This window comes from Miniopterus natalensis, chromosome 20, assembly GCF_054644295.1.
Source record: "Miniopterus natalensis isolate mMinNat1 chromosome 20, mMinNat1.hap1, whole genome shotgun sequence".
In the NCBI taxonomy this organism is placed as follows: domain Eukaryota; kingdom Metazoa; phylum Chordata; class Mammalia; order Chiroptera; family Miniopteridae; genus Miniopterus; species Miniopterus natalensis.
In genome coordinates this window covers 21,120,990-21,132,386 of record NC_142100.1, presented here as the reverse complement: position 1 = coordinate 21,132,386, position 11,397 = coordinate 21,120,990, and the positions used below count along the sequence as shown (strand labels likewise).

Genomic DNA, 11,397 nt, shown 5'->3' with positions numbered 1-11,397 from the left:
TTCCGGGTGGGCGCCGGGTGGCTTCTCCTCCGGTCAGCGCAGCAACTCTGTCGCCGCGGGGAGGGCGGGGGGCCCGAGTGACAGGCGCACGCCCCGCCCTTTCTCTTCCCAGGACCTGCGGGCTTTTGTTATGCAGATGGCGGCGGGAGGCTGAGCCGGGGGAGGAGAGACGGGGAAGGGGGAGGAAAGCGCAGCTCGCGCGACCAGCCTCCTCCTCCGACGTCACGCGGCGAGCGAGACAAAACCCGGGCGCGCCCGAGCTCGCCCGCGCGCGCCCCGCACCGCACCGCGCGCCGACCACCGCGCCGCCGCTTCTCTGCCGGCGCCCCCTCCCCTAACCCGGGGCGCGGAAGCTCCGCCGGCTCCGAGCGCAGCCCAGAGCCCGCCCAGGAGCCGAAGAAAGCCAGGGGCAACGAGGCTCCCCATCCCCCCGCCCTGAACCCCGATCTCTCCCACCCCATCGCTCTGCGCGGCGCGCGGACGGTGCGCGCGGTGCCGGGTGCGCCCCGGTTTGGAATCCACGTTTCAGCACTTCGGACAGCGGCCCGGGCGGCCGGGCCCTCCGCGTGGGCCATGGCGAGCGTTCAGCAAGGCGAGAAGCAGCTCTTTGAGAAGTTCTGGCGAGGAACCTTTAAGGCTGTGGCCACCCCACGTCCTGAGAGCATCATTGTCGCCAGCATCACAGCCCGCAAGCCGCTGCCAAGGTAATGACCTCCTTCTTAAGAGGGGAGACCCTGATGCTCCCCGTTTTCTGGCCTGTGCCCCAGAGCCCTGAAGGGTGGATGCAGACAGCTGGGCCGGACGGGGTGCCTGCCTTTTGCTGTCACTGCTCGCGCGCGCTCGCTCTCTCCGTGTGGCTGGCACACGGGAACCAATTGCTTGTAGGAGGTGGAGGCTGGTGAGAAGGGACAGAGAGTCTTGAGCGAGGAGCAGCACGGCGCTGTGCTGACCTGGCAGCTTCTGTTCAAGCGATTTCGCTTGCTTAGGGTGGGCGGTGCAGGTGGGATACGACTTGACTGAGAAACTTTTCTTGGTGTCGCAGAGCTCAGAGCCCGGGGTGGGTGGTGGTGGGGGGAACATGGTGGATTTGAGGTGGCCAGAGGTGTACAAAAAAGGAGCAGATGCGGGCTGGCCCTGCTTGAGCAGTGCTCCCAGATAGTGACACACTTCGCTCAGCTCAGAAACTAGCGAGCTCTGAAGGTTTGGACAAAAGCCGCCCGCCCATATGCTGTTCCCTCAGATGCACCCCAAACAGCACCCTGCTCCCTGCCTTTCTGGCTGCTGTTGCTGCTGAAGCCTCTCCTCCCCAGCATCCAAAACCAGGAACTGAGCTGAGGAGTCAGGGAGGGGCCTCCCGAGATCACGGAGATGATCTTGGAAGAGTTTTACCCCGTTTTTCAAAAAAGGACCGGATTGCTTTGAACTCGGGCAGGAGGAGAGGTCCTTAGGCGGTGCTGGTGGACCTGGTGTGATGCGGGGGGGAGTAGGTAAGGGAAGAAATGACCGGGGATGCGGAAAGAGGCAGAAGGGGATGTGGGGTGAACGGAGGGAAGGCTGAGCAAAACCAGAAGCGTTCCAGGGTAGAGGAAACCCAGCTCTTCTTTTCATGAATCGCTTGATCTAGAGGAGTTTGAGAATGAAAGGGGAGAAGGCTGTGCCCCCTGTCAGGGAAAATTGAGGCAGTAGGAAAACTGATAATTTGCTGGAGTTGGGTGAGTGGTTTGGTGGGAGACAAAGAAAGAAGTGGCCCAGGGGAGACCACTTGGAGGGTTTGTTAACCCCGGCAGGCAACATTAGGGAGCACATTGAAAATATGCTGGGAAAGTGCTCCAGAAAGAATGCCCCTCCTGCGACAACTGAATCCGAACTTTCCAGCCGCTGCGGGGCGGAGGGCTGACAGGGAAGCCTCCCTGAAATCGAAGTTCCTCAGCCTGGGGAACTTTTCGAGGTCTGATAGGGACCCGGCTCAGCTGGGTCTTTAGAAAAATGGGTGCCCCGCGTTGGGAATGGGCGGACGGGGTGATGGGCCAGCAGGATGTAGCAGGCGGCCAGTATCTGTGGATGGGAAAGAGGGTTCACCCTGTGGCACAGGCCGGAGAGGGAAACCATAACACCAGTGCCATCCAAAGCTGATGTTTCTCTGCTTGGAAGGAGGCTCTTTGTAGAGAGTTTTGACGTCAGCAGTTTTATTTTCTTGGGTTCCTGCCATCCGGTCCACCTTTGGAGTGAGTGCACCTACTGTTGGCAGATCAGGTGCTGCATTGGCCAAAAAATATGCCCTTGTCGAAGGGACTAGAGGCAATCTTCACGGGAAGCCAGAAGTGTGGCATTTCATCCAGGGTCACCTGTATATTTCAGGGGTCCAGGGACGGGGGAGCAGATTCCTGGTGGTATTTTCGTTCTGAAAAGCTTGCCTAATGTCCGCCTGGCTTGGTGATGCCCTCACCCTGTGCCTGCTGGTCTGTTACTGACATGCTCTTTTCTTGGTTGTATTTTCAGTCCCACAAATTGCCCACGAGGTCTCCCAACTCTCATGCTTTTCGTATCTTTGTATCAACCCCAGTCTCATCCATCTGAGAATCTCACAGCAGCCAACCCTCCCCACACAGGGATTATTTCCCGCTCCCCCCCCCCCCGTGCCTTTTAATGTTCTGAGTCTCCACCCCTGAGGTGAAAGTCTGAGCCGTAAGCCCCTCGCGTTCGTCTTGCGGGAAGGACCCCCTCCAATACTTCTATGACAGGTGCGGCCTCCCCGTAGAACACACTCCGGCTTTACGGCTGATGTTACTCCTGGTTTCGGGCGGGGAGTGAGCAGCAAGCATTTGTGTTCAAGCCTTCGGGAAGGGCTGGGTTTGAGTTGTGTTCTGACAGACTGTCTGTCAAACCCGAATCATGTCCCTCGTCACCCCAGCCAGCCACACCCAGGGGTGGTCAGTGTCCACCTCTTTACCGCCCTATGCTCACCTAAGGGTGAAAGTGCCACGTTTCTAAATCAGAGTTCTTGGGACTGAGAGGGACAGAGGCATGGGTGTCGCATCGGCTGGGCCCCAGCAGCTTCCGCCGGAGGCAGCCCGGGGACTTGGTCTCATCAGAAATGTTGTTTAGTTCCATGAGTCAAGCCCCGTTCACAGTCAGCAGATCAGCTCCTGTCGCTGTCTGCGGGGAGATGGGGGAGGAGGCGGGTGAACCACCAGCCAGCTCTGTTGGTTACACACGTCGTATTTGTTTATAGATGAGGGCTACCCCCCGAATGAACTTCCCCAGGATATTTTAAGTCTATCTCCGAAGATAATTTAGTACCAGGATAGACACTTACATTCAATTCGTTGGTTCCTTAGCAATATGCATACATCATACAAGCACTCCAGGCAAAGCATCCCCTATTCCCCTCTCCCCTCCGCTCCCCCCGAGCGGCATACTTGATGAAGCAGTAGCTTTATAATGTATCAGATTGCCAGCAGATGTCTGACTCAAATGTCAGGACAGTATAACCGAGCGGGAGGCCGTACATCATAGTGGTGACGAGTTCAGACCCGAGCTGCAGACAAACCTGGATTCCTACCCTGGTTCCACCGTTCAGCTGAGCGTCCGGGACAAGTGGCTCTACCATGCTGAGCCTGTTTTGTCAGCTTGAGAATAGAAATAGTAACCGTAGCCGTCTTGGGCAGTGGGTTATGAGGACTGAGGCAGGTACAGCACTCCCCACAGCGATTGCTTAATAGACACTGCCTCTGACACAAACAGCTCGGAGCTATGTCGGCCCAAGGAAATCAACAGTTCCTTCCAGTACTGTGCTCTTCGCGCCCATCCATTTCTCTCCCCCCTCCCTCATTAATGCTGACAGTAAAAATAGTGGGATTTCAACTCCTGGCGGGCAACTACATTGAGATGGAATTAACAGACCCCAAGGGGGGGAGTGTTCCCGTGATTTCCCTCCCTAAGGGCAGGTGGGCTGCGTTCTGATCTGACTCAGTTGAAGAATGATCTGGATTCAGCAAGGATTGGTACGACAGCTTTACAGAGTATCCTTCAGGTTTGTGCAGAGATGACCAGCAGCTGCCAGTCTAGAGAAGCCTCAAACTCCTTGGGGGGAAAAAAAAAAATCACAATGTTAATCCCTAGTTCCGTTAAATCCAGAGCAAACTATGTAATTTGGGGTTCCTAGCACGGGGGATAGGAAGGGGTTGCTGTGAGCAGTTCGCCCAGGGTGGGAGGCATAATAGGAACTACCCAGGCAAACCAGGAGGTAGGGTCATCACGTTCAAACCTCACCCTATACCAGCTGAAAGCGACCAGTGTGAGTCAACAAGATCCTTGGAGTGTAAGAGCCCCCCCCCCCCTTCCTTTCTGTCCCTGCCAAAGAAGTATAGTCATTTTCCCTGGAATTAATTCATTATCTTTGCTAATTGCTTAGTCCAGAAAAGTTTGTACCCAAGAAGTTTAGACTCCAAGCGGAAAGCCTAGTGTTTGAGGCCTGCTCAGACCGTAATAATCATAATCATGTGGCCCAGTAGTAGCTGAGGACTTAATGAGCATGTAAACATCATTTGTGATTAGCATATCAATTGTTTGTGGATACAAAGCGCAATAGTAAAGGCCTAGAGAAGGCCCCCCTCATTAAAATAGAATAAGCATTCCCTTTACAATTTTTTTGGCAAATTATTAATTTTCTTCGAAAAGCCTTTCCATTCAGAATGGTCCAGAAGCAGACTTCAGCCCAGTCCCTGTCCAAAGGATCATAAATCCCAAACTGTTGCAGATTTTACCGCAGAAAGGGAAAGATGGCCAAATTGTAAGTCGGGAAAAATGCCTTTGAACCATTTAATTCAAGACTCCCCTTCGTGCCAAGAGATCAATTTGTGCTGACTCTGCCCCCGGGAGCCCAGTGAGGGGCTGCTGGGAGTGATTTCCTGACAGCCTGTGGTTAAGAGCCAGGGTCACGGAGAAAGCTCGCCCTGGCGGCCAGTGAGGCTTTTCTCTGGGAAGGGCGTGATACGGTTTCGGTCTGGCCTCTCTCCTTCTGAAAGGTGAAACCTGTCAAGTGGCGTGCAGGGGTCGGGAGGGGATCACGTCCCACACGGCTGGCATGTTCACTGGGCAGCGAGCTATTTGAGAGCCCCGGGCCGCGGGACATGTCAGTGACAGTCGGATGTGTTCATTGAGTGAGTACACGGTGCAAATCCAGCAGCCCAGCAGCTCTCTCCCAGCGCCACTCCCAGTCCTGACACCCTGGGAATCTGATCAGCGCAATCCAGAGACACACACCCCGCAAACAGACTCCACTCTCCCTAGCATCGGAGTGAAGCTCCCCAGATAGAGATGTCTGTCTGTCTGTCTGTCTGGGAGATTAGATATGTCGGCTGGTACAAAGGCAGGTGGTTGGACTCAATGCCACCTGGAAGTGCTGTCTAGGCCTATGTGAGTCTCCATGAACTCCCCTCCCCCGCCGCCCCGCACTCCAAGCCACCCAGAAGGGGGAATGGCCCTAAAAGCCCAGCTCCCTTAATGAGGAAAGAAGCCTGGGTCGTGTGCCTTCTGCTTTGTGAGCACCTCAGGCAGGCTGCAGGGGCACAGTGAATCTTAAAAAATATTCTCTCTTTCAGATTGTACTTTCCTGGGAGGTGGAAGAATTTGCAGGGGCTCAACAAAGCCAGAGCTCTTTAATTGCTTGATGCTGAGATTTGCTCGGAGGTGTGAGGGGGTGTTTCTGAGGTGGAGAAAACAAAATGGTCAAAGGCTTGAGCTCGGAAATCAGGACCCCCTGGACCGAAATTCTGCCTTGCCCTTCCCTACCTTCGGGATCTGCTAGTCACTTCACTGCTCCGTGCCCCACTTTCCCCATGTGAAATACTCAGCAGATGGGGTTGTAGTGAGGCATGAGTGAGGTAATTCATAGAAAGAGCACAGCCCAGCGCCCGGCACAGATCAAGACCCCCGCCCCAAAAATGGCAGTCTCGTTACTATGACATGAGCCACCTGATGAGATGCAGCCAGAGAGACTGCCACACCCCTCACCCCCTGGGCTGGGGTTGCCTGGTGGTGACAGCTGGGGTCCCTTGGCCTTACCACCTGCCCACCCCATTGCTCTGCATTCATTTGGGAACATGATTTTCACATTCCCCAAAGAGCCACTGGGGATGTGTAGAGCTGTTGGGAAAAATCTGATCAAAAGAAATGTTCCCTCTCACTGTTTGCAAACGCTTACTGGCTGTGTGACTTTGGGCCAGCAACTTGACATTCTACACCTCGGTTTCTCCATCCACACAATGGGGCTAATAATAGTAGCCACCTCCCAGGGCTGTTGTGAGGACTGAATGAACTGCTTTCTGGAAAGTGCTGTTTGGCACACAGGAAAGACTCCGTCAGTGTCAGCTCTTGCTATTAATAATAAATTTTGGTTTTCGTTCGTACAACGTGCCAGGCCCGTCAGGGAGGAAAAGAGGAATGGAACGCAGTGTCTCCCTTTGAGGGCCCTGGAAGGGTATTCACAAACACGCGTCTGTGTGACACGGGGCTGGCCGCCTGGAGCACCGCAGAGTGTAGGTAGGAATAAAGAAAGGGGGTGTGGGAAGCCAGGGGAGAGGGCAACCCTCTGAGGCACGGGGTCGCTTGCTTATAATCACAGTTTCCTTAGTTATCTGATCTGTACCATGGCAATGATTTGTTTATTTCATCAGTTTTACCTAGAAATGCGAAGGGTGCTGAGAATGAAAAAGGCCTTTATCCCCAGTAGAGTCTCAAGGAAGGTCGCATGCCCTTGGGGGGACCTTACCTGCTGGGGACCCGTAATCAGTGCTAATGAAGGAGGGCGGTGGGAGGGGACAGCCCAGGTACTCTAAAATTCCCAACTTCCCATCACGGGCTCAGGGATGCAGAGCCTGGTGTTGGGCCATTGGGTTTCTTGTCCTTCAAGGTCCAGCTCTGGCTAAAGCGAAATTCAGTCTGCATTCCTGGAGCAACCGCCGATGGTGGAGGGGACCAGAGTGAGCCCACACGCGTCGCAGCCAAACCACTGAGGAACGAATGCCTCATGGGGACGAAGCTGCCTAAGGCTAGAAAAATGAAGTCGTGCTTGCATTCGTTCACCAGTGTTATCGGGCTCCTATTCCATGTAGCAGTGAACCGACGTGAGGCTCCCGCTCTAGTGCAGGGAGAGGGATAAGTGAAGAAACACCGACACACTAGGTCAGGCGGCAGTAAGGGCCTTAGAGAGGAATCAAGACGGGGGAAGGGATGGAGGGAGAGGGCAGGGCCTCAGTGTTGGGTGGAGGGGTCAGGGACCTGGGGGGAGGGGAAGGAGCAAGCCATGAGGATAACTGGGGGGGAAGGGGAGTGTTTGAGACAGAGGGAACAGCAAGTGCCAAGGCCCTGGGGTAGAAGCAAGCTGGGTGTGTTTGCGGAACAGCAAGAAAGCCCATGTGGCTGGAGCCGAGTGAGCAAGGGGAAGACAGGAGGGGACTCCCCAGAAGAGACGTAGGCAGCAAACAGAGGAAGCAGCACCTTGTAAGCCAGTTAAGGACCTCCTGGGTCCGTAGCTCCTAGACTGGGAAGAGACGGGGGGGGGGGTGGGGGGGTCGCCGTGGGGCTCCTGCCCTCTCAGTCAGGGTCCTGGGTCTGCTCTGCTCCTCTCGGCTCCTCTCTCCCGACTCCAGTGCAGCCAGGGACGACTTTGAGTAGCAGTGTCGATGCCTAGCTGGGCCTTCCGTGTGCTATGGACAAGCATGAAATTTACAGTCTCTCTGATTGTGATCAATCAGATTAGGAAATTGAAAAAGACACTGTTTAGACTTCCAAATGGCAGTGGCAAATCTTGTTCCCATGACGGCGAGGGTTTGATGTATCTCTCATACTCAGCGCGCACAAACCTAGGCCGTCCCTGTCGCCCAGCGGCCCCCTCCGCTGCATACAGGCTGCTCGCTCTCCCCGCCCCCACTCCATCCGCGATTTCGCTGAGGGAGCTCCCATATGCCACAGCCTGTGTGCGGAGCTCCGTGAAATAAAACACAGAATTAAGATGTCATAGAGACAAAGCCAAACCAAATACAGGAACAATGCCGAACCCTAAAACAGTCATTAAGTAATTCGTGTCTACATGTATCTGTTCAAAACAAATATTAAGATCCTCTGGACGCAAATGTTTCTCATCAGGAGAATCCCCTAGTTGCCGGATTCCCAGGGCTTACATCCTGCTGACAGCTTCGCTGAGCAGAAACACCGGATCACTGTTCTTTGGCTTCATTAAAAGTTAAGCTTACGCAAGTGAGCTGGAATTTTACAAGACAGTCACACTCCTGCGGGAGGAGAGGCGCCATCTGGGCCTGAAGTGTGCGCGTTCATGGTGCGTGTGCGCTCACTCATGGTGGGAACGTGTATGCTGAGCTCCTTCTGTTACTGTGTGCCCAGCCCTGTGCTCGGCACGTTTCATCTATTATCTGATTCCGTACTCATTCCTAAAATACTGCCCCTCACTCCCTCTCCTCCTGCTGCATCCTACTCCTTTTAGTTACTCAAACTTTCCATGACCTTCCTGCCTCAGGGCCTTTGCACATGCTGCCAGGAAAGCTCCCCTCTTCCTTGGTGCCTAATTTGACACCTATTGCCCTTTAAAATCTCAGCTCAATGCTGTTTTCTTAGGGAATCCTTCCATACATAGTGCTCCAGACTAGGTCACGCCCCACATTACAGACTTTTTTAGCACTGTAGTGCCCCTCTTGGTTCTCGACACATAATTTTATATTGATTGCGGGATAGTTGATTAAAGCGTACCTCTCCTAATAGACCATGAGCTTCATGAGGACAGAGACAGTCTGTGTGCATTTTGGTGTCTCTCTCTCACCTGATACATAGCAGAGAGCCAAACAGATGTTGGTTGGATGCATGAATTTTCACACTTTCCCTTCATCACATCACTTTCATGCCTGATAGTCTGAAATGGCCAATATTTGAAAACAGCGATGTTATTTCCTTTGAGAACTGTTTGAACTACTGAGGGTAGAGACTATGTCTGTCTCAGCTGTATCTCAGCACCTAGGACAGTGGCCCATGGTTGGAGATCTTTAAATATTTGTTGAATGAATAATTATGAGGGCATGCAGGTACCAATGAGGAAATTCAGAGACGCACAGAGGTGCAGCATCAGAATTTAGAGCTAAAGGGTTTAGAGGTCACCCGATCTCTTCATTTTACATGTGGAAGGGTGAGGGATGTGTTTTATCATATACATGTTTTGGAACAGCAGTGTGTATATATGATTTATAAGTAAATACACTTATGTGGGGGTTTCCTTCTCAAACTCTCTTCCTGAGAGACATGAGATCAAAGGATCTTTAGGGCCCAGTAATCTAACTCAGCTCCTCATTTCTTGGCTAGGGAAACTGAGACCCACAAAGGTGGGGGATTGCCCAAGGTCTCTAGCCTGAGCCAGCCTGGGTGAGCTCTGTGTTCGGGAAAGTGGTATTTGCCCACCGTCAGGGTTTGTGTTTGAACTTCCCCGCCGTGATCAGGTGACTAGTCACCGCTCTCTTGCTCCCCACCCCCACTGTGAGATACGGCACCCTGCCCCATAAAGACCTCCTGTGGCACATGCTGCCCAAAGCCTGATCTGGGGACCCTGAAGAGGTGCCCATCTGTACCCGGCCCGTGCCTCGCAGAGCAGGTGAGCAGCTCTGGCTGTTTCTGGGATCATATTTCAGAGCTTCCAGCTGATAAGGAGGCTTTTGTCTGGCCAGCCTCGCTCCCATGGCCAGGTGGCAGGTGACTCGGGCCGGGCCTACTCTCACAGGAAGTAGGAATCTGGGCAGTGGTGCGGGATGGCTCAGGGCCACCATTTACTGTGGGACATTTGTCTCCAGCAGGAAACCATTCTCATAAAGGCACCTTCCAATGGTTAGGTTCTTACAAACTGGCATCACTCACTGTGGCATTTAGCCAGAGGGGACCTTTGAGGAACACAAACACAGCTTCTTCATTTTGTAGATGAGAAAATGAAGGATCAGAGAGGGTAAGTAACCTGCCTAAAAGTACACAGCTGAGAAATACTAAGAGAGAATTTGTATCCTCCACCGGGTGGGAACATCTGCTCCGCCAATCCCCTGGCACAGGAAGGAAAGATTAGAAAAGCAAGGAGCACCCTGTGGAAACAAGGAGCACCCTGTGGAAACGAGAGGCACCCTGTGGAAACGAGAGGCACCCTGTAGAAACGAGGGGCACCCTGTGGAAACGAGGGGCACCCTGTGGAAACGAGGGGCACCCTGTGGGAACAGGGACGTTCTTGACAAGCTGGTACCATGTCTCAGGATGTGGCTCCGTTCTGCTCCGCCCAGTGCCGCAGTGATGCCCAAGAGAGAAAGCGGCTCAGGACGTGTGTCCCCTGGCACTGCCCAGCTGTTTTATTTCGGGGTGAGCACACTCACCGACGGAGTTTGATGCCACGTGCATGTGGCAGCCCCCCTGGAAGCAAGTTTCCCTGGGAAGAGAGGGAAAGGAGGAGACTGAACCTTCCCTGAGTGAACAATTTGGGCTTCTCATTGCAATACCTACCCCAGGCTGACCCAGTTAGGCGCAGCCATTACAAAATCAAGGTCATTCTGCACAGGCTCGATGCTGCCTGCTTGCTGGATCCACCCGTCCGCCCGCTCACCACACATTCAGCATCATCTACTCCGTCCATCCACTCACTACCTAGCCATCGATCCGTCCATCCACCCATTGATCAAGGAGGCTTGCATTCATTCATTCATTCATTCATTCATTCATTCATTCATTCATTCATTCATTCTTCCAACCACCCATGTGTCCATTCTCCAGCTATTTTCTTCTGTCATTTACCAACCCACCCAACAGACATTTATTGAGCATCTACTTTGTGTCTTCACTATTCCCCTATATTTATGGTAACGTAAGGGTTTCTTCATTTCATTTCATAGAGGGTAAGAAATAGCAGCTCAGATATTTTCTTTTCCAAGGCCTGAGAGCCAGAAAACCTGGTTGAATTTGGCCTCCCGATCTTAGTTCTTTCCAGACACCTAAAACCTCGTGGTCCCGAAGAAGCTAGGCCCCTTAGGCTTGGTGTTCTGCGCTGAGGCCTTTTTGCTCTGGAGATTTAAATGACCCTACACATCCATTCCTATCAGAAACAAAGGATCACAGTTGCCACGATCCTTTATTTTTTAGCCTGTGCCGAGGGATTGCATCTCCCTTCCTTCATTCACATCTTCGCTCGGCACTGAGCTTCTATTATACACAAAGCGCAACACTGAACAAAATTCCCTCTGCTCTCAGGTTGCTTACAGTCGCGGAGGGGACGCATGTCTATACATAAGTAGCGCTTAGCACGCGGGGCAGGAGTGAACACCGTGACAGAGAATCGGAGTGTGAGCAGGTCAGGTGCCCAAGGTC

The 11,397-nt window shown here is 53.3% G+C and overlaps 1 protein-coding gene across 1 annotated transcript in view; it reads left to right on the top strand.

Moving 5' to 3' along the window:
• Window positions 1-496: 496 nt before the first annotated feature.
• Window positions 497-11,397, top strand: part of SRRM4 (serine/arginine repetitive matrix 4) — a 97,465-nt gene continuing 86,564 nt past the window's right edge. Inside the window, exon 1 of the mRNA XM_087828403.1 lies at window positions 497-704. Within this exon, the coding sequence (XP_087684529.1) occupies window positions 574-704 (131 nt within the window). The 5' untranslated portion in view covers window positions 497-573. The remainder of the gene's footprint in view (window positions 705-11,397) is intronic.